The 24,630-nt window shown below is 38.4% G+C and overlaps 1 protein-coding gene across 1 annotated transcript; it reads right to left on the bottom strand.

Moving 5' to 3' along the window:
- Positions 1-492: 492 nt before the first annotated feature.
- LOC139150389 (mediator of RNA polymerase II transcription subunit 17-like) lies at positions 493-24,341 on the bottom strand. Its single transcript, XM_070722729.1, has 14 exons — positions 24,118-24,341; positions 17,378-17,528; positions 16,429-16,614; positions 15,856-15,991; positions 14,664-14,835; positions 12,592-12,738; positions 12,236-12,363; positions 11,709-11,840; positions 11,165-11,370; positions 9,907-9,963; positions 9,493-9,630; positions 2,563-2,677; positions 2,186-2,334; positions 493-1,704 (listed from the first exon to the last, which is right to left on the bottom strand). Exons 2-14 carry the CDS (start codon positions 17,521-17,523, stop codon positions 1,488-1,490), a joined length of 1,929 nt encoding a protein of 642 aa, XP_070578830.1. The 5' UTR covers positions 17,524-17,528; positions 24,118-24,341; the 3' UTR covers positions 493-1,487.
- Positions 24,342-24,630: the final 289 nt, after the last annotated feature.

Raw genomic sequence — 24,630 nt, 5'->3', positions numbered from 1 at the left:
ATGCAAGCAGATGATGGACTTGGTCTTTCATCTAATATTAAATCACCCTATGATGGTTCAGTTTCCTCACACATGTGTGCAGTGATAGTCTCAAAGAAATGTGCTGTGGCAGACTAAAACAACATATTGTGATTTTCTCTGAGCCCAAGGGTATAACCTCAGCATGTAATAATACTAGGTGGTCAAGTTTAAGAGCCTAAGATTACTGACGTTGGTGAGGGCACCCTCTCATGACGTCTTGGGACGCCAACTCTGAATCAATGTGTCAGGGTTTGCATGATCACCTTGAACACACAATACATGTAATATTAAATCATTCTCTTTATTTATACATTGGGTTTTCCAGCATCTTTGTGCCAGGAATACAAAACACTGTTTTGAAAAGCTATAGAAAGCTCAACATATACAACAAATGCATGGGGATGGAAAAATTTAAAGTGATTCCAAAAATCATGGCATATAAGACTGTAATTGCAATGACAAAAAACACAATTTTTTTTAAAAGTAACTTTTATTTACTTTTCATGGAAAAATACCATTTCTCCATACAATTTTAGTAAAAACTTAGACATTTGAAACGTTGAATTTCATGTATTCAGTCCATCATATGGTAGTTTGTGGAGTGGGCAGTCTTCATTATTCAATATTTTATACTCTCTTTCAAAAAGGACAAAAGAGGTTGGAGTAAGTTAAAAGTACATCAATACTGCAGTTGCATTTTGCTTTTATTACCTTCCTGTGCATGTGCTACTTGTATAGCACCATTCTTATGTCAAATCATGTCTTGAAGTACTGGCATTCCTTTCCTGTACCTTCTTACACTTCCTTGATGTGAACATTCAAGGTCAAGGTCTCATTGCCATTATTGTCCATAAGTTCATCCTTACTTGAAACCTTTATATCAACTGACTTGGAAAAAAATGTACATATATACTGAATTTACAGTAGATTTGTGAAAGATCAGGCTCACTGCTGAATACCAATGTAATTTTTTTTGTTAAGATACATAGGCAAGCAATTTGTGCGCTGTAAGCAAAGAATGCTGCACTGTTGTTTAGAAATGTACACACGATAACAGTGAATGATAATAGTTGTTGATGACTAGCGAATCTTGGAAGGCTCTACCTGTAGGCTTGAGAAAACTTCCATTGGCAAGTCCTTTTGAAAATCAGCCTGATTGACATCACTGAATGCAGGAACACTGATATGTTTCATGAGTGTGTGAACCATTCACAGCTAACATTTTCAGTCCTGTCAAACAATTTGATATGATCAGAATTTGACATCATCATTGCAGCAATAGTCTCTTCCTAGTTTGCAGCAGATCATTGCCATCTTTGACAGCATGTCATGGAGTTACCATTTCATGGAATGTTTAGAGCAAGTGTAAACCAAGATCTTTTCCACAATATGAGAAGCACACCAACGGCAGAGGTGCATTTGACATGCTGGGTACTTGTGAAAGCTGTGGCAAACACAGTTCAATGTCACTGAGCAAGTGCTGCCATTAGAAGTTCAACCTTGTTGACTAAGTTTCTTCCTTTCATTTTATCAACGTTAACCTCCCTGAAGTATCCACCTAGATTGTCCCATTTGGAATCCATGATGACATCACTCCTGGACTCTGTACTGCTTTGCTGGTTCTTTGGGAACTGTACGGACACTTTGGTTCCAGTCTCTGCTCCATTCCTCACAGCAATGACTCTGTCAAACATTGACAATGACAATGAAATTAACCTTCAGTAAAATGTTCGTCATTGCTAATCAAGGTTTATAAAGACACAATTACCATCTCAAAGCTCATTGGATACTGATTTAGTATCATGTTAGTGATCAGGATATCTTCAAATGTGTGATTTCATCAAATATCTAAGCTTTGTTCTAAGCTTTGACCTCACTGTGTGAATGTAGTACGCAACAATAAAAAATTCTCATATATAAATGTTGGAGACTCCCCTTGAGGGATATGTGTACCTTTCAACTCTCCCACGATTCCGCTAGTTCTCCACCTGCGTCTCCAATCACTCCAGTCCCTCCAGTTCTGTCCCATGCTCGTGCTTCATTGAATGTTCCTTTTCCCCCCAATTCCCCTAAACTATGGTACATTCCCATTGTTTTCAATAGGGTGGGTTACTCTATATCAAAGGAAAAGGGATGAAGTGTTAAAATGGAAGTTGTTCTTTACCTGTCTCCTGAAGGTGATATAAGCATAATTCCGGCAGCATTTCCAATCTTTTCCATGGGTCCTACACCAAGGTGGGCACTGCTCTGGAGAACCTGCCACCCCATCACCTTGGCCAGGGCTTGAATACTGTTGATTTGATGTTGTACTATCTGATGAACAAAGAACAATACAGATGTATGGGACAAGGATTATTTTATGTGGTCAGTTTGATTGTAAAACCTTGTTTGGCTAAAAAAGTTTTCCGTTTTCAACACTACTATTATCTTGGAATCCAAACAAAGTCTCTTCAACACAAGCAGTTACTTCATATTCCAAAAGTTATGCACACTAAAACACTAAGTTTGCTTATCATACACAACAACATGGGGAAAGCTTACTTGAGTTAGGAGGAAGTTTTTAATTTCGTGTTCTTCGTAAGAAATCATGATAACTCTGCCATCTTTACAGACTGCTTTGACTTGATCAATACCAACTACCAGCTGAAGTGGAGTCCTAAATGAAACATGACAAACACAGCACTCAATGATCATGACATAACACAAACAAATCTTACAAATATTTATTTCAATTAATTGACAACAGAATACATTGTCAGGTTGCCAACTTGTTTCTACAGACACATGTCTACTCTGAGAGTATTCAGAGATATTGAACACTAAACTGACATGGAACACTAAACTGACATGGTTTTAGCATAGACAGTAGAGGGTTTTAGCAACCTGGCATTCCCTGAAATGATCTGATCCTGTATGCAGGCACTGAACAGTCAATTAAAAGTTGCAAAGCTACAGCTGCTTTCTGTCAGAATTCATTTGAAACCCACATTAACTTGACAAGTTAAATGTCTTGCGATGTCAATAAGACAATCTATCTTCAGGAATCCTTGTCACTGTTTGCTCTTTGCATGTAATTCATTTATCTGGTAAGAGTAACTTTGCATTCGATATTACTGGTTTCCAGTCAAGCACATTGTACTGTTACGATGGTGTTACGAAGGCACATAATTTGAATAATAGTGATGGATAAACAATAGCTGTGTTAGTCATTAACATACCATTAGCATTAACCACGTGTAGAGGAACACCTGGTTTGTTTGAATATTACAAGAGGTTTTTGGCTTTTGGTTTTTTGGTTCAGTGTGTCTTTGTCTGGGGCTGCAGTCAAGTTGTGTGAGTTTGCGTTCGTCCAAGAAATGGAGAAGTGATTGTAATCCACGTGTAAGCTTGACGTTGAATTTCAGCTCACCAGTCTAGGAACGTAGGGTATGTCAAGTCGGACTAAATACAACGCTGCTCTCGGACTTTGAAATGTGTGTCTGCGCCAACAACTGTAAGTGAATTGTGTATTCAACTCCTACTGGAAGGATTTTGAAAAGGAACGTCGGGAACAGTGTATGTGCCAATGCGAACTGTCATCGGTAGACTCGGACAATTTACCGCGTGTTACCGCAGACGTGTGACGAAGTTCAAGAATCGCTTCTGGACGCCCGGCAGGACACAGGACACTTTTGGTATTTGAGTTAAGGACACTTGTCTTGTAGCAACTAAATTTGTCAGTGTTTGTACTGTATATCTGTGGAAAATAGATTCACAGTGAATCGTATAATTTTGTCTATTGTGTATCATTGCTGCTGCTGTCTGAGTGTTTGTGCTGCGTTAGTTTTGGTACGTAACATAATTGGGGGCTCGTCCGGGGTCGAATTTTGTGAACAAGACAAAACGAATTTCTAGAGGGGAGACAACCCTCATAAGTTTGTTCATTTGTGAATAAGGTAAATTTGCTACATACTACCAGACAGCCAGCAACAATGAGTAACATTGATGAATTCGTAACATCTCCCACCACTCGTGCCTTAGAAGAACTAAAGAAAATAGAATTGCTTGCCGTCGTACAGAAATTACAAATTGAAGGTGTCAGAGCTTCTATGACCAAATCAGAACTCAAGAAAATAATTGTTGAATATTATGTCGAAGAAGATTGTGTTTGGTGAAGAAACTTTAAAGCAATATCAAGCAAAACCCACAGAAGGGGCAGAGTTGAAAAGATTGGAATTAGAGTTGGCAATTAAACGGCTAGAACAAGAAAAAGAAATGAAAATTCTAGAAATGCAGATGCACGAACGAGAAAAAGATAAAGATAGGCAGTTTCAATTGGAAAGGCTAAGATTGAGTTCTGATTTGGACATTTCATTGGGAAGAGATTCGTCCTCTGTCAGTTTTTCAGCAAGTAGAGAAGTTAAAATGGTTCCGCCTTTTAATGAGCAAGAGGTTGATAAGTATTTTCAACATTTCGAGAAAGTGGCAGAAAATCTAAAATGGCCCAGACAATATTGGCCTTTAATGCTTCAAAGTGTACTGACGGGTAAGGCACAACAGACTTATTCTGCTCTTTCGGTAGCCGATTGTGCCAACTATGACCGAGTGAAAGCTGCTACATTAAAAGCATGTGAACTTGTTCCTGAAGCTTACAGACAAAAATTTAGGGGCTTGCGTAAACAGGAAAATCAAACGCATGTTGAGTTTGCTCATGACAAAGATGTATACTTTGAAAGGTGGTACACCTCAAAGGAAGTTAATAATGATTTCGGTAAACTCAAACAACTCATATTGATAGAGGAATTCAAAAAATGTGTTCGTGATGATGTGAAAACATATCTTGATGAGAGAGATGTTCAAACTTTGGAACACGCAGCGGTGTTAGCCGACGATTTTGCCTTGACCCATAAGCCGAAATTTCATATTTCAAAGATTTCCAATAAACAGACAAAAATAGATAAAGAGGTTCATGATAACGATTTGCCTGGTGAGGTTAGATCAAGCACCCCATTTCATAAGAGTAGCTCTCGCCAGACCAAATTTAACAGTGGTTACGCAGATAAGGGTAAACCTAGAGTCCCAACTTGTCATTACTGTAAAAGGGCAGGGCATATTATGGCCGAATGTTGGAAGTTGAAAAGAAAGAATGAACTTTTGCCCAATGCTCTTGTTACTTCACATAAGAGTATTGTGGTAGTGCACCTGATGATATTTATCTCAGTAGTATTCCTAACCGATTGAGAAATTATCTGATTCTGTGCGTGAGGAGTATTTGCCATTTGTGTCAGAGGGTTACGTTTCTTTGGAGGAAAACTCCAGTCCTATGCCTATTAAGATTCTTCGTGATACCGGAGCAACTCAATCTCTATTGGTAGGTGATATATTAGAGTTTGGTAAGGAGTCTGCTACTGGTGAATCTGTTTTAGCTCAGGGCATTGAGGGCAGGTATGTTAGTGTACCCCTGCATCATGTATACTTGAAATCAGATTTGGTCACTGGGTTTGTGAAAGTAGGTCTGAGACCTAGTCTACCTGTTAAAGGTGTCTCCTTGTTGCTAGGCAACGACTTGGCTGGGGGTAAAGTGGGGTCTACCATCCACCTGACTGACAAACCGAGTATTTGTGATGACAAAGAGAAAGTTCAGGATGACGAGGTAAATTTATATCCGGCCTGTGTTGTTACTCGGGGAATGGCCAAAAGGGCCCTTGAGGATGGTGATTCACAAGATAATGTCGTTGATTTGTCGGAGACATTTTTCGGTTATTTAGGTAACCATGGTGATGACAGGAAAAACAAGGAGGAAGTTGAAATGAAGTCTGATTTGTCTCTGTCTAGACAAAAACTTGTCACCGAGCAAGAAAGGGATAATGATATTAAGCTTTTGAAAGATAAAGCCCTTTCAAAAGACGAACTTGATAAAATTCCAGTTGGCTACTATGTTAATGATGGAGTGCTAATGAGAAAATGGCGTCCATTAGAAGCCCCCGCAAATGAAGAATGGGCTGCAGTACATCAGGTTGTGGTACCTAAAGTGTATAGGAATGAAATTCTTCACCTTGCCCACAAGGTCCCAATGGGAGGACACTTGGGAATAAATAAAACCATGGATAAAATTTTGAAACATTTCTTTTGGCCTGGTATGAGAAGGATGTATCTGAATATTGCAAATCGTGTCACACTTGCCAAGTTGTAGGCAAACCAAATAATGTAACTCCAGTAGCACCTCTTCAGCCAATACCAGCGTTTGGAGAGCCATTCAGTAAAATTGTCATTGATTGTGTAGGGCCATTGCCAGTAACAAAATCGGGAAATCAGTATTTATTACAATAATGTGTACGGCTACCCGATTCCCTGAGGCTATTCCACTCAGAAATATAAAAGCGCCCACAATCTCCAAGGCTTTGCTCAAATTTTTCACACTAGTAGGTTTGCCAAAAGAGGTGCAGTCTGACCAGGGGTCAAACTTTATGTCCGGTTTGTTTCAGCAAATAATGTATCATTTGGGAACAAAACAGATCAATCTAGTGCCTATCACCCAGAGTCGCAGGTGCATTGGAAAGGTTTCATTCTACCCTGAAAACCATGATGAAGACTTATTGTCATGATAATCAGAAAGACTGGGATGAAGGTATACCCTTACTGTTGTTTGCTGTTAGAGAAAGTGTCCAAGAATCTCTTGGGTTCAGTCCGTTTGAGTTGGTGTTTGGTCATAGGGTCCGAGGACCATTATCACTGGTAAAAGAACAGTGGATAGATGATAATACGAAACTGAATCTATTAGACTATGTCTCTAAATTCAAAGAAAGGTTGTATCAAGTTTGCGCAATGGCCAAAAATAATCTGAAAGCATCACAGACAAAAATGAAAGTCTGGTACGATAAAAAAGCCAGAACTAGGGAGTTTAAACCAGGTGACCTAGTGCTAGTGTTGTTCCCTACACAAGACAATCCATTGCATGTCAAATTTAGTGGTCCTTACGAAATATTAAAGAAAGTAAATGAAGTTGACTATGTGGTGAAAACGCCCGATCGTCGGAGGCCAACACAACTGTGTCACATTAATATGTTAAAACCATATTATCAAGAAGAGAAAACTGTCAATTTGGTGAATGTTTGCCATGAGAGCACTGAAACGTCAGATGAACCACATTTCAAGGGAAAGGATATAATAAAGCCAAAATTGAATAATTCAGACGTTTGAATAATTTGGATGAGAAGTTGAATCACTTAGATATTCCTAAAAGACAGGAGTTAAAAGATCTCATATTTAAATATAAGGAGTTGTTTCCTGATGTACCGAGGAGAACAAATGTGGTTCAGCATGACGTGGATGTTGGTGATACTAGACCAATTAAACAACACCCATATAGATTAAATCCTGTTAAAAGTGAGCTCATGGAAAAGGAAATTCAGTATATGTTGGAAAATGACATCATTCGACCTAGTCAAAGTACATGGAGCTCCCCATGTGTAATGGTTCCTAAGCCAGACGGTAGTGTACGTTTTTGTACAGATTACCGTAAAGTCAATGCTGTCACGAAAACCGATTCGTATCCTATACCTAGAGTTGACGACTGTATCGATAAAATTGGAAAAGCAAAATATGTCACGAAAATTGATTTATTGAAAGGGTATTGGGGTGTACCACTGACAGACAGAGCCAGAGAAATATCTGCATTTGTAACCCCGACTGGATTGTATGAATACAATGTGATGCCGTTTGGCATGAAAAATGCACCGGCCACTTTTCAGAGAATGGTCGACAAAACAATTAGGGGTTTGGATAGTAGCGACTCTTATATTGATGACATCATCACAGCTGATGATTGGTGGACAGCCCATCTTATTGCCATGGAGATGTTATTTCAGAGATTGCTTGCAGTCAACTTGACTGTAAATTTGACTAAGTGCGAGTTTGGCCAAGCAACTGTAACATTTTTGAGTCACAAAGTAGGGCAGGGCCGTGTTGCCCCAGTCGAAGCCAAAGTTGTGGCTATTGTAGAATATCCAGTTCCTACTAATAAGAAATCACTTATGCGTTTCCTGGGAATGGCTGGATTTTACAGAAAATTTTGTAAGAATTTTTCAGAGGTTGCTTTACCACTTACCGAGCTGTTAAAAAAAGACAAGAAATTTGTTTGGAATGCCTCATGTCAAAGGTCATTCGAAGGCCTCAAAGCTATTCTCCAGAATGCGCCAGTGCTTAAGCTCCCGACTTTACCAAAGCATTTGCATTAGCAGTCGATGCCAGTGACAATGCCGCTGGTGCTGTATTGTTGCAGGAGGGCGATGACGATGGAATTGAACATCCTGTATGTTATTTTTCAAAGAAATTTAATTCTCACCAGAAGAATTACTCGACTATCGAGAAAGAATTGTTAGCTTTGGTATTAGCCGTACAACATTTTGAAGTGTATATAAGTAGCGCCTTTCCTTTGATCGTGTATACGGATCATAATCCGTTGACATTCTTAAACAGAATGAAAAGAAAGAATCGTAGAATCTTAAATTGGAGCTTACTGTTACAAGAGTATACGATTGAAATCAAACACATTAAAGGTAAAGACAATATTGTCGCAGACAGTTTGTCTCGATGTTGAATGTAACCTTTTGATAAATTTTGCCATGACATGTCAAAATTATCTTTTGGTGGGGAGGTGTTACGATGGTGTTACAAAGGCACATAATTTGAATAATAGTGATGGATAAACAATAGCTGTGTTAGTCATTAACATACCATTAGCATTAACCACGTGTAGAGGAACACCTGGTTTGTTTGAATATTACAAGAGGTTTTTGGCTTTTGGTTTTTTGGTTCAGTGTGTCTTTGTCTGGGGCCGCAGTCAAGTTGTGTGAGTTTGCGTTCGTCCAAGAAATGGAGAAGTGATTGTAATCCACGTGTAAGCTTGACGTTGAATTTCAGCTCACCAGTCTAGGAACGTCGGGTATGTCAAGTCGGACTAAATACAACGCTGCTCTCGGACTTTGAAATGTGTGTCTGCGCCAACAACTGTAAGTGAATTGTGTATTCAACTCCTACTGGAAGGATTTTGAAAAGGAACGTCGGGAACAGTGTATGTGCCAATGCGAACTGTCATCGGTAGACTCGGACAATTTACCGCGTGTTACCGCAGACGTGTGACGAAGTTCAAGAATCGCTTCTGGACGCCCGGCAGGACACAGGACACTTTTGGTATTTGAGTTAAGGACACTTGTCTTGTAGCAACTAAATTTGTCAGTGTTTGTACTGTATATCTGTGGAAAATAGATTCACAGTGAATCGTATAATTTTGGTCTATTGTGTATCATTGCTGCTGCTGTCTGAGTGTTTGTGCTGCGTTAGTTTTGGTACGTAACAGTACCCAACAATCAAATTATGACAAAATTATTAAACAACCACTTGGCTACAGCCATACATGCTGTTTCCACAGCTTACAAAGCTGGCTGCAGTGTACATGTTTGATATTTAGACATATACAAAGCTACTTCTTACCTGCCTATTTGTTCATAGCCACTGGACATAATTTGTAACTTGACGCTTGACTGTAAGTTTTGATTGGCAGCACTCCAGTGTGCTAGCAGGCAAGGATCTGGTAACTGTCTTGCAAGGTTATCTATTATAGCACACACCCTTAGGAAGGAAACAGTGTGCATAAATAGTCAGAGATAGATGAATACAATTGAAAACATTCCCTACGGAAATCAGTGGAGTCAATAAAAATACAGAAGCTTTATTGACTTCTGCTGTTTCTTTTGACACTGTTGTGCTAAACCATTTGAACTGAGATATTGCCTGAGACTGTATACATGCATCTACATCAAACTTCTGATCTCAATGGTGTTTGTAAAGCACCAGTGGTTCTTTGTACTTCTCCATTTGGTGAAAAAAACTGACATTGCTATTTACCTTGTCTGTAAAACCTTATGCCTGACTTGCTTCAGTAGCTTTTCCAACAAGCATTCACTGAAAAGAATTGAGAAGAGCAAACAAAAATGTGAAAAAAAAAGAAGTTATAAGTACTTTCCATACAATGGTTAATAATGGCTGCTATGACTTCCAGCTGGAAGATAAGTTAAAGCGTACAAAAAGAAGCCCTATGGTTTCAGTACGCCTGCAGCATGTATTGGTGTGGCCCAGAACTAGAACTGAATTTGGCGAGTTGTGCAGCGCATTGCCTAACACAAGTTGCTGACAGCGTACTTTTCTGTGCAATCTCAGTCCATCGTGTATACTCATAACTACGGTACATGACAAGATGTATAAAATTACAGGGCAATTAATAATAGGGTAGTTGTTTTCATTTATGTTTTCATTTATGTAAGTACCAGGCAGGTACATTGCTGAACCTACATTGAGTACAGTATACACATATTGACTGGCCATGAGGGCAACAGCATACGTCTGTACCCCGAGGGACTGTGAGTCACCCCAAAAACAGACTGTTTCCCGAGGCTGCAGGCCGAGGGAAACAGTGTGTTTTTTGGGGTGACTCACAGGCCCGAGGGGTTAAAGACGTATGCTGTTGCCCCCATGGCCAGTCAATATGTGTTTTGTAACACACCTCCTCCGTAGCCATGCATAAGAACGAACTATACACAAAACTTGTCGCATGTAGGCCTACGATGTAATATGTTGGAGTGGTTCAGTAAGAAAAAGTTTTTCCCAAAAGAATCTGCAAAATGGTCAATACACCGTTGATTATTATAGTTTTTGTCCGTATCGAGTCCTTGTTGGAAACCAAAGCATTCAATTCTTCTTCAGAAAGTAGGATAAACCAAGAAATTTCTTGACTATCGTTTCGATCGGCCGCAGACGACATCTTTGTTTACATTCCGGTCCGCGTTTGCGTCAATGTCGTTTTTGACGTCAGCGGGCATCATTTTTCGGAACTGATGCCTGGCAGGCAACAGTTCCGACAAATGATGCCTGATGACGTCGTTTATGTGGATCAGCACAAAAAGAATGCATCCCAGGTGACTATTAATTGGCGAATTAGAATACAGACTGCGGATGAGGTGTGTTACAATACCCAATGTCACACTCCTTCTTACGATCACAGCAGGGCTGAAAGTGAGAACCATCTTCCCCATCTATTTCGGCTTTCATTACCAACCATCATACAAATCGGTCAAAAAATTGAGACTTTCATATTGTCTGCACTTACCTTTGTTGGAACTCAGCAAGGTCTTTCTTACCCATAGCTTGAGCACCAGCCAGTCTCCGCCTTTTACTGATACCAATTGGAGCAGTGACTGGATGTGGTGTGGATGGATTGAGATTGTTCTGGTGAAGCTCCCTCAAGAGTTGATGTAAGGAATGCTCCAGTACTGTGCTGTTTGGTGGCACTCTAAATGTTGACGTGTCATGATTCTACAAAGGTCACACGAAGAGGGCAGAGCAGTGATGAAATCAAACGCTAGATATACATGTGAGATTGATTATATGTATAAAATACATGTGACAAATCCATTAGCTCTAAGAATTTTCCGTCTTTCATAACTCCCTCAGATTTGACTACTGGTTACATACCTCAACAGCCCTTAAAAATAAGGTTTAGACCTGCAAGGGTTAAGCATATGATGACCCATTTCAGAACTTTGTCCAATATTCAGTAGAAAGCAAAGACCAAACATTTCATCACATTTGCAAAATGCTTTCAATCGGCAGGATAATCTACATGTTTTTCTGGGAGCAACAATCTCACTCACCTTTTTGTTTGCACTGTTTTCATGACATAATGTGATACAAAGTTGAATTCCAGGAAACACATGTGACACTATTTGGTTTCCGATGACAAGATGAGGTATGGGTGCCTTCAGCTGTACAGCTTCCCTTGCCAACTGTAAAATATTCAACATGAATGGTTACCATAAAGACTGTAGTGATCTGCTATACAAAATGGTTTCTTGTTTTGACTCTACCAAAGCTGCAGAAAAATGTGTCAATTATACCACAAACCCCCATAACTTTATACACATCCTTTGATATCCACTGACCTGCAATAAAAGTGTTTCATGAGGGCACATGAAACATTTTGACTTTAAAGCATTGCTGAAATGATTAAATTGTTTGCATGATATTATTTGCAAATCTAGAACTGAAGATGATGGTATTATACACAACCAAAAATTACTTGGAATATCTGAAAGCTTTGTTTACTTCCCTATGTAAAGAGGGGAGCCCATATTATTGACAGTGATCGACAGTGATACTTCTAGATATAATGTACACTAACCTGGGCAAAGAGCTCTTTGCAAAACAATACAGTCTGAGCAGTTTCTAGAGTTTCTTGCCAATGGGCATCTGATGCAGCTCTACCTCTTAAACAATAGAGTAATCCATCGTGAGGTGGGTCTGCTCCCTCTGACAACAAAACAGATGAAGGTGTAATCTACACTGCATTAGGTTATCAAAGATAGCCATGGATACTTCACAAACATTACTGCTTGCACGACAGACTTCATGCAATGTAAAGTGGTGGCATCTATAACTTCTCAGTGGTGCTTTACTGTGTACTGACACTAGTTTCATGTTCTTACTCAAAAGGCACTAAAATGAGGTGACATACGGAAAGATTACAAAATCACTGACCTTGTTGAATGCATACATGTATATAACTTCTGCCAGACAGATCGCTTGGTACACTGACTTCCAAAGGATGTACAGTTTCATCTCCTTGTTCACTTTCAACTGTCTTGGTCACTTCAAATGCACCATTGTGCCAAAATCTAGATCCACCTGCAAACATGGGGGAGAAAGTACACATTAGCTTCTTGATTGACGTCATGGTCATCTTGTCAAAACTGTCTCAGTGACTATCACTGTGTAGCTGAGAAAGTGTGCAACACTCTTCCTTTCATAGGGTGAATGAATCAGCATTGCAATACATCATCTGCATAAGCTCATCTCTGTGCACTTTGATAGCAATGGAAAACTGAATTACCTGCAAACATAATACACTTGAAGATTTACATCACAGCAACGGCAATGGCAAGCAAAACAAAACCACCAATACATGCTTTACTAAACAATAACAAAGCCAAATTAAATATGACTGAGCTTTCCCAAGCTCTTACTTTGAGGGAAGTTTTCACACCACTGTTGAATAAATTGAAATTGAACCTCTAACTTAGACTTTAGCGCAACGGCTAACATTCCATAATATACTGGATATAATGATAGTAACCTGACTGTGATGAAACCATTTACCATACATCTATGCCAGTATGCTTCATTATAAAGATTTCCTTATGAAGGGTAGTGTAAAACTTTAATGAACATTTCTTTTTTGATGCACCATACATCATAGTTGCATTTGTGACAGCAATATTCTGCATCACAGACAATTGCCTGGCTTCAGTGAAACAGCTGGAGGGAGAGGGGTGTCCCCCTCCAACGATGCGGACATTTTTGATTTTGAAGTCTCCAGAATGGCTCTCCTAGACCCATTGCATGAATTTTTTTGTCAAATCTTGCACACTTTTACAACATGTATGATGTAACAAGGTAGGGGCAGTCAGGTGATCTCTCTTCAGGTATTTTTATTTCTAAACATTTAACATTATTTTTATAGTCTCGTTTTTTCGATGTACACTGGCCACCATAAAGCGGTAACTTCGTCAAAGCCCAATTTTCTGTTCAATAGCCACGCGCGAGAAACTTTACATTTACTTGTAGAATTGTCCCGACCGGAATCGAAGAACAGCAGCTTTTGCTGCACAAATAGAAATTATGGAGTCCAATTTTTCGCTCACCATTGCCATTGAATACATTGCTAAATACAGCTAGGATTTCTTTCTCACCGTCGCTCTGAGAAATACTGTACATTGTTGTTTGATTCACAACCAAATGAATTGACATCACTGGTAGAGAAACTTTCGGTTGTTTCAACAGTTTCACTTGAACACGGTTCACATTCAGTTGTTTTAATAATACTGGAACACAGCTGCCATTACACGGCCGCCTGGGAACTCGACTCGGTTGTTTTGGTTGCGATTTCCAGAGTAGGACTTGTACTGACACACTGCTTAAGTGCTGGCAGGCTTTCTGGCAGGTTCATTGGCAGATTTTTCACCAAGCGTTTGTTCGGCCTGTTTATCAGAGAAACCACTGAAGAATTTCTTTATACTTGGCTGTCTATCGCCCGAACATTTACGTTCTGCCCGTGCAAACTCTGCAAAGTTGACATAGGCTTGTCATGCAAATACAACTAGTACTGCGTAATCAATCTCACATGTATTTCAGCGTACTCTCGTTTACCATTTGATTTCGTTAGACTAAGAATTTTTGGGAGTCTGAAAAGACATGAAACTCTCTGATTTTTTTAAACTTAGTACTCAACTAATGCCTGATCCTGTAGCGGACTGAATTTTAATAACACGAGTGGCCATTTCCGTGTGAACGCACGTATCTATACATCCTCGTACTCGATTACGATTTATTTTTCAGACACACAAATACAAAAAACTGCTGTTTCTCGTTGCAGTTACATTTATTTTCAAAGATTTGTGTGAAGATTTTGGCTTTTTTTTACACTGCAGCAGAAATGACATCGATTTTACATCTACAAATAATTTTCACAGCCGGCAAAATTTTGCTGACAGCTGGTTGTTTTTGCCAGCTGCCGGCTATTTTCCACATCCCTGGATAGAGAGATATCCTACCAGTTTTGAAACTCAGGTCTCCTATGATTGCCTTCCCAACCTTCTTAAGTCTCCAATTTTGATGTAACTTCAGAAGTTCTGTGTGAAAGTCTGAAACCTTGGACATCCGTTTTTGAGTTCGGAAGAGTAAACTGGCTCCGGACACAATTATACTGGCTGCCTCCATAAGACTCTGTAAAACAACAATTATTTATCACATCTTCACTGAATGCATAGTTGTGTTGTTAGATCTGTCATCCAAGGTTCTGTTACTGTAATGATATCTGGTGCAATAGTTATGATGCATATCAGAGCAGTGTAAGAATCAGGTCAACTTTCTCAACAAAAATATTCAACACATATTTCATCAAGAATACTATACTAAGTAAACAGTGAAGACCATCTGCATTGGAGATCTAACAAAACTTCACTGGACATGCAAATTAGTTGTAATGGAATGTGCCAACTGTAAACTCTGTAAAGTTAATTGGATTGGGTATTTGATACTGTATATGTATCTTTCCACTGTGTCTTTTCATCAACATTGGATACTGTTTTATGCTCTATAGGAATGTAGCATTATTTCTTAATGAGCAATTACAGCAAGTTACACAATAATAGTAAGACTTACAAAAATCCCTACATAAATCCCCTTTCTTTCATAGTGTTCATAACTGCCTGGTCAAATTTAATGAAAGTGAGGCATATGCTTAAATGAACTCCCAGTCCAAAGCCCTACGGTGTTACATTTAATTGAACAAGTCATCAATTGAATACCGACTTTAATTGTTTTGAACTTGAATCTGTAATGCTGAAAAGGGTCTAACATGTTCCCTTTTTTGGCAAGTGACTTTTTGGGAGATGTCATGGTCGGAAAATTACCATTCAAAAATAGAGTAATTTTGAAGTTTACAGGTATAATCATTCATATTCAGGGCATAGAATGGATGGAATATCAAATCACCGGGAATTTGATGAATATAATTTGAATTGTGAGATAATCAAGTATTGCACTCTCAAGTGAATATGAATCCATAGTTGGGAATTGTCATCTTTTGGGAGATGGAGATATCACAAATCAGTGCTTTAACTTTTGATGGTGGAGGGGATGAGGGGTGAGGGAAAGAGGTAGGACTTTATGGATAAGCTGCAGTTCTACAAGATGACTGGTTAAAAGATCAACTTGCACAAAATGACTCCGACCAAAATGTACCTTTTTCTTTGATAGAAGCTGTATGGCAGGTTTGGGCTGAGGTGTGTCCTGTGACACAGGGTCAAGCACCATATATCTCTTCTCCTTGGCAATATTAAGAACATCAGAGAGAACACTGACTTCTGTCAAAGCAGTTCTGTAAGATGAAACATAATGACAATTGATGCTTTTTATTGGACTATGAACTTACCAGTGTAATGTTCATGACCACTCCAGAGAACAAATATTTTGTTGGTCTACAAGAGTTGTGCTCCATTTCACAGTAAATGTGAAGATCTAAACCCTTTGTCTAGAAAGTCCTTTTAAAGTTATATAATAAAACAAAAACATTTTAAAATATGAAAATACCATATAAAATTTTGGTAGATGATCCTACTGGAGTAATGAAGAGCCAAACTGCTACATGTATGTCTGTCACAAATCAGATTTGTGAGGTTGATATTTCTCATTACTTTTCTCATCCTGGATCTCTTTGTGAAATATCCACGTGCAGCATTAACAAACTACCTGAAGAACAAGTTATCATCATCATAGACATTCATTGATCAGACAAAGATGTGGATCAGTTGTTACCTTAGTTTGTTTCTGACTGATTCCCATGGCCACTGCGGTGGCTGAAATGTGGTTGGTTCCTTTCCGATTTCTTCCTCTACTTTGTCATCAGCTTTTTCTTTTTCAACACTCTCATCATCGTCATCATTTTTATTGAAGTCAATCCTGTGAGCTAGCTTGGTAAGGTTCTCTGACATGGACAGGGGACTGTTAATAAAAAGAGGGGGATTTTAAAACTTTCCACTGATGAGTTTGGTTTTCAAAAGCATCTGACTATTGCATAAATGTTCTGAATATCTCACTACATCTTCATCTTTGTGATTACTGGTAATAACTCTACCTTTGGCTGTGTAGTGTCGGGAAGTGGAGCCTATACTGATTAGGCTGAATCACTTGTGTAGTTTGTATGTCACTCATGTTCCCCAAAACGATAAGATGGAGAAAGTGGTAGAACAATAGAGTGCATCAATATACGGCACAGTTGGGTGTTTGTTGGAGCCAACCAATCACTGAGAGTGTATGTGTGTTTATGGGGGTGGTTGCTAGACTGAAAGAATCAGTCGTGGACGGGTCTTCAGGGTTGAAGTTGGCGCAGACCTATACACGACTGAATCTTTCAGTCTATAGGGGAAGAGATATCTGATGACAGAGTCCCTCAGCTTTGCACTTTCGATACAAACTGGTCGTAATGATTTCATATTTTTTAGTATTAATTAATTAATGCATTTTTATTATCATCTACTTCGAGCCAGGAAAAATATAACGATCTACTCACATTCGTGTATCAGAGGCTAGATGATCAGATTCAAGAAATAGCAACTTTAGTGTGCAATCTTTGAATCAAAGAATGATTCGGATGCAGGATGGCGGATAACAATTATCATATCCATAAAATAATGTATACGAAGCAATTTTACATGAAATTTGACAGACAGGCCTATAAAATATATATTAAGGGATCTATACGTACGCGACATATGTTTCCTGGCCATCGAGAGACACTTCCTGGATTTGGTTTTCAAGAACCGCTTCGACGCTCACTTTGACTCCGTTGGCAGCCATCTTTGTTATGCCAAGTTGTAAGCGTTGGGGGCGCATTCTGGTATCTGACCCCATCTGACCTGTAGACCAGTACACGCGCACCCGGAGTATGTCATGTGGTTGCCGTGGTTGCAAGCCTGTCACACGAGTACCAGTAGGACGTTCGCCCTCTATGGTCACCTCTCTCGTCCGAACATGTTATGCAGAGTTGCATTGAACTTACAAGTATAACTGGTGAGACGGCATGTGTTTTGCCTGAAAAATGTCAATAATTTTTCTGTTTTGGTAGAGCAATTGGGTGTGAATTTATAAGAATTTTTTTTTCTCTGATGGTGAAACAAGACAGGAACAACAGTGACACAGGATCATGTTTTACTTTCCAAGATTTTATTCATTTCAACAATTCAAGATTACAACAAGTAACAACACAATTTTACATAATCAAATTTTCTAAGGTTAACAAAGGATGAAGAGTGAATAAAATTAACGTTTTCCTGTGGTAAAAATCTTACTTAGGGAGTCGTAATTATTTACGACCTTGGGGGGAAGTCGGGGGAATTTCGTAGTATTCTGAAATTTCGAGTAAACCCCATGCCAACCTCTAACACAGAAATTTTGACTGATCCCTCCCCTCCCCCCAACCACTTAGACCAGTTAAATACCAAGACATATATTTGTAACATTTACAAAACTACAGCAATAGTACAGACCTTTCATATCCTGCTGGAATATCATCGGTTACCTCATGACAGTTGAAAAAGATGTGACCGGCGAAAGGAAATTCAGAGTCACAATAAAATGTAGATACAAAAGCTCATGCTGTAACCACTATCCAACCATAGGGGGGGGGGGGCAGTGTCAGAGTTGTACCCTCTCGTGTTGAAAATTTGAGATTGATATGTGCAATAATGCAGTCTGGTGCAATATGAGAGATGTTATCAATTTGTGTAAAACTGTTAGAACACCCCACAGGGGAAAAGTGTGAGAGGTGTGTCCCCTCTGCCACGTCGGAAATTTTGAGAAATTAATGAGTTCAATGATGCAGTCTGGTGTAATATTAGGTGTTTTCTATTTGTTTTTACTAAGTAAAACTGTCAGAACACCCCAGGGGGTCGCATTAAGAATTTTGAGAAATTGATGAAATGGTGCAATCTGAGAGGTATTTCAATTCATTTTGTACCAAAAATTGAGCAACCCCGTTCTTTCTCTCCAATTTTGAACAACCTCCTTGTAGCTTTCAATTTTTTGAGTGACTACCCTCACATTCCTCTGACCCCCCCAGGCCCTTATGTTAAATTACTCTAAAAGACCCATCAAAATATTCTTGATGGCCTTAGAACTAAATTTGTGAACAACATGTACAGTAAAAGTGGTCAACTTTGATGCAGTCTTGCTGATGCATTTTATGGGGCTTGAACTCACAATATCTACAATACTAATTCGCCTAGCTTAGCAGTCATTAAAACCCCTACAAATAGGCGTTTCAACTAGCAGCAGCCTGGTGGCTCATGTAGCTGTACTGTGATAATATTCAAGAGAATCCATAGGATAGCTAGGTGTGTGCCTCAATCAGGCAAAACAACAGTTAGCAATAATAACAACAGTAATAAATATCAATTTCTGCAAGTCATTAAAAATATACCACCAAGGGCACAGTATTGCTCTCTATCTGACAAACAAAAAGAGGTATTCCTATTTCCACTTATTCACTCAAAATACTATTGTGTTTGCAAAGAGTTTGAACTTTCAATTTTCATAGGCAGAATTCCGTTTTAACAGCCACTTTTCAATTTGTAGATCAACAGTAAAAATTTGATGGTCCTTGCTTGAAATGTTAAGATTTACTCAGAGTTAAGTTATACACAGATGAGCCAAGAATACAATGTGCAATATACACACCAAATAAACTGGTGAGAAGGAAACCTCCAACAGGTCAATTAACTTTCAAATGTTGGACGTCAGAGAAAAATTGAAAGATTTCAATAACTTCCTAGTTGTATGAGTAGTATGTGTAACATTAAATGTGAAAACTTCTTGGTTTCAGATAAAAATGTGCAACTATATTTTGATAATTACTGCAAGCAAAATATATTGTAAGTCAACATTGTCTACTGCAAGTTCGAAGTTGTAATCAAAAGCAGGCAACCACTGGTAATTGGTCGATGATAACTGATAAATTCGAACCTTGGAAGGAGTAAATATATGCAGTGTACTGATCAAAAAACAATATGGTGTCAGAGGGATAGGTCGTCAACAGTAATATCGTTGTTTATTCTGTTTGTGTGGTGAAGTGACCAGATATTATCATTCATCACCCATCTTATTCAATCTACACATGATTTCACTCGGCTGCCTTCATCTTTGTGAAGATTTACTTAATTAAGTGACACCATGACAGATTTTTTGTTTATGTAACAAAATGATTGGAACTGATACAAATAAACTGGAGTCTGTTTTAATGGTATGGTGCATCTTGCCATATGCCTTCTTGTGGATTAAAACCCCTCATCAGTGTATGGGGTTTCCTCCATGAAATATTTGCTAAAGTTGATCCACTACATGAAACATAGTTTTACAACTTTTTTCTATATCATATTTCACTACAAATTGGCACCAAATAAAACTACATTATTTTCAGTGTCTTCAAAATTGATTTACAAAGTATTCAGATTTGGAATAGGTCATTCAAGTTTGCAGACTAATATATTGGCTCCAAAAATAAAAAATCATGGGTTCCCCCAGTTTGAAAAATGATTTGGCTTAGGTGCTCTCCAGGGATTTTTATAAGAAAATGCAAAGCTATCAGATAAACACCAATTAGACAAAAGCACTTTTTGACCAAAATTGACAAAAATTGCTCCAAAAATACAAAATTTTGCATTTTCTCACTGTATAAAAATATCTGACTTAAGTCATCCTAAGGACCTGTATACTGAATATCAAAAAGTCTGGCAAGGAGTTTTGAAGAAAAAAATAGATCTACAATGTCAAAAATAATCTCAAAAATACAAAGTTGCATATCTTGGCACGATTTTACAAAATCTTATTGCTGTCATCCTAAGGGACATGTATAATCAATATTAATGTGTCTGACCAGAACTTTTGAATGATATTTTTGGTTAAATATGACAATAATTGCCTTAAAATTTAAGTTTTAAAATATTTCATAACAATATGGACAAATGTCAATAAGGTATCCCTGCAGAACAGTATATTAGATTTCTGTGGCAATACTAGAGTTTATTTGCTTCTTCAAGCATAACCATTCTTTTCCTTGACATAAGGTAAACTTCAGCCTCCTCCAACAACACAATTGTGATGTAGTCTACAACAAACCTGAGTGAGAAAAATAGAAATATAGATATACTGTTAATACATTTTTGTATATTTCTTTCACCCATGTAAACCTGTGGTAGATAATGTCATAAAATGTATGATATCATGATAGGGCTACCCATAAACTTGTGCGACAGTAACATTGGAAATGTAATTCAATAGAATGTAATAGTTCAATAATTATATGAGTTCTGTGTGCAATAAAAATATTTGTTAAAATACTCTTATTTAGCACTGGTGTTGATGACCTCCACTGCTTATGCATGTGGCTCCTTGTTGAGTCTGATTACCCAGTATACTGTGCACCAGGATGCTGATGTTTAAAACAAGTCCTTACGGCTGCTTTCTAATACCAGTGCAATCACACATACAAATGCTATGCTGACAAGCTAAATATTGATTTTTTAGCAATCTTTTTGTAGTAAAATAACAACTTACAGTGGACAAATATAAATAATGAAAAAAATATCAAAAGTAAGCATTACAGGCCCTCTAAATTTTTGAGAGTTGTAATATAATAACTTACACAATTATCCCAAAACCATTCACAGGATACAGCTCAAGTTGTAACAACAAAATGGTACACCAATGTGAGAAGCAACATATGAACATAATACCCTACTTACATTGACGTTTCTTTCACATTCCTCTTCCAAAACAAACTTCTTACCATCTGTTGTTAAGGCAGTGTCATAGCATTCAAAGATACTGTCAAAACAAACAAAAATCCATTATTACATCAGAATGAATAGACACTGTTCACATACGTTTCATATTAAAAATTAGTCTTTTTTAATACTCTCTGTTTTCAACAGACATGCCATAAACCTTCAAAAGACATATATGCCACAGTTTGTTTTACTTTGTATATAAAAAATGATATCAGTCTTGCAATGGTTATATATAAGTGGAGCTGACAAACAGTTGCCCTAAATGGGCAGTGACACATATGATTTGAATAAAATATCACTTTTAACATGGTTGTCATTTCCTTCTTTTGGCAGGTTACATCTGAACATATTTTACAGTACATGATCCTCATACAAATTAAAATGCCTCTTATTCAAAATGTAAGAACTTTATTGCCAATCAAAAAAAGTTTTGTTTAACAACATTTAAAAAAAAATAATGTGAAAATTTAAGAAAGTTTGACCAAGTCAGTATGGAGTTAAATTGTTTGGAAATCTTGAAACTGGAAGAATAGTGAAGCCAGGAAATTGGGTGATTTGCAAACATTTGCAAAAATTAACACTTCTTTATCAAGCAACCTACGACTGCTTGACAGCCTTGAAGATGAACCCAAATAATAATATTTTAATCTTGGGTTAACAATTTCATTAAATTAAATGAATGTCTACAAAAAAGTGATTTTGGTGCAAAATACCCTGTGTTGGGTGCAGCGCCCTTAATTAGCAAGTTTTATACCACTGCAAAGTCTCTGTGCAACCAGGTGACACATTCTGACTCAGCATGATCTAACAGCAGATTCCTGCATAAATTTTTTATTTGAAAACTTGAATCACTTTTAATAGCATAAAAAGAGCAAAACAAAGGAGAAACTTAGATGACAAAGCCTTATAAGGGAAAGAGAGATGCACCACATGACTCCGTGCAACCAGGTGACACATTGTGACTCAGCATACTCCTAAAGCACACGACTGCATAAAATTTTGATTTTGAATCACTTTGTAATAGTATAAAAAGAGCAAAACCAATGAGAAACCTTAGCAGTCACAGCCGTAGCACAGTAAGAGAGATACACCAGAGTGTCCGTGCAACCAGGTGACACATGGTGACTCGGCATACTCCAAATGCAGATTCTGCAAAAAAATTTGATTAGACAACTTAAATCAGTTGGCGATAGCACAGAAAGATGAAAACCAATGAGAAAACTTAGAAGTCACAGCCTTAGCACACTAAGAGAGATGCACCAGAGTGTCCGTGCAACCAGGTGACACATGGTGACTCAGCATACTCCAAATGCAGATTCTGCAAAAAAATTTGATCAGACAACTTAAATCAGTTGGAGATAGCATAGAAAGATGGAAACCAATGAGAAAACTTATTAGTCACAGCCTTAGCACAGTAAGAGAGATGCACCAAAGTGTCCGTGCAACCAGGTGACACATGGTGACTCAGCATACTACAAATGCAGTTCCTGCAAAGAATTTAGATAAGACAACTTAAATCAGTTGGCGATAGCACAGAAAGATGAAAAGCAATGAGAAAACTTAGCAGTCACAGCCTTAGCACACTAAGAGAGATGCGCTAGTGTCCGTGCAACCAGGTGACACACGGTGACTCAGCATACTAAAAATGCAGTTCCTGCAAAAAATTTAGATTAGACAACTTAAATCAGTTGGCGTTAGCATAGAAAGATGACAACCAATGAGAAAACTGAGCAGTCACAGCCTTAGCACACTAAGAGAGATTCGCTAGAGTGTCCGTGCAACCAGGTGACACATTGTGACTCAGCATACTCAAAATGCAGTTCCTGCAAAAAATTTAGATCAGACAACTTAAATCAATTAGTGATAGCATAAAAAGATGAAAACCAATGAGAAAACTTATCAGTCACAGCCTTAGCACAGTAAGAGAGATGCACCAGAGTGTCTGTGCAACCAGGTGACACATTGTGACTCAGCATACTAAAAATGCAGATTCTGCAAAAATATTTGATTAGACAACTTAAATCAGTTGGCGATAGCATAGAAAGATGAAAAACCACTGGGAAAACTTAGAAGTCACAGCCATAGCACACTAAGAGAGATGCGCCGGAGTGTCCATGCAACCAGGTTTATAATGCTTTGAGCATTTTCGACCGTTGTTACTGAAGCAGTGCCATGAATACAAAAGCAAGCACAGTAGCTTTGTACGGCTTTTGACCATAACAATCAAACACTAAAGTGCTGAACCTGTCGAGGTCGATCATGATGACTGATGTACAGTCAGAGGCGGACTGTCATGTAGACCTGATTTCGTCTGACCTCTGAATTTTAAAGACCTCTGAATTTTAAAACCGCCTGCATGCTAACACCAGAGATATATGAGAAATCGTATCCTTGTGTTACAAGCCTACGATCAAGAATCGAACAGACTACTATACTTGTACTCACTTGCTTCGAAATGGCACAAATGAAAACGTGCTTTGACAACCATAGCTAGCACAAGGTATCAAGAATGCAAGGAATTACCCATGCTTGGACTTTCAACTCTGATCTTTGATATCGAAACATAACCAAATATGGGTGTGTCATAGCCAACAACCACATGACATATTTACAACCAGATGACAGGACTCCCAAACGCGCGTACTCCCTCTATCCATCTGACTGCGGACAGGGGTCTGATTAAAATCAGATGCAGGAATGGAGACCACTACTTTGTAATTTGCTGTTCTCGTTAGCTGATAATCGCCTCACGAATATCAGATAACGAGAACTGCAAAGGTGGAAATGCCGACACATCTACATCTGATCAAAATCAGACTGCATAGACCACACAATGCAAGCAAACCGTCAGCGCAAGCAGCCAGTACAGAATAAACGTTAGGCTGCGTTCACATATAACCGGGGGGGGGGGGGGGGGCTGGAGGAATCGCAATTGAATTTTTTTTTTTCAGTTCCCCCCCTCGATATCCTCTAAAATTTTCAAGTCTCCCAAATTTTTATATAGCTGGACATTTATTAGAGATGCACGCAAAGAATAAATAAACATGTATTGGGCAGTTCTGCTCGCAGATGTTCAACACTACTTGTTATTAGCAGTTTATAGAGCTATATTCCTAAGCGTGTTGAACTGCCCAGCGGTGTTCAACTTGCGAACACAGCCTGTGAATATGTACCC

This window comes from Ptychodera flava, chromosome 14, assembly GCF_041260155.1.
Source record: "Ptychodera flava strain L36383 chromosome 14, AS_Pfla_20210202, whole genome shotgun sequence".
Lineage (NCBI taxonomy): Eukaryota > Metazoa > Hemichordata > Enteropneusta > Ptychoderidae > Ptychodera > Ptychodera flava.
The sequence above is the reverse complement of the archived record's forward strand: the minus strand, read 5'-3'. Positions and strand labels throughout refer to the sequence as shown.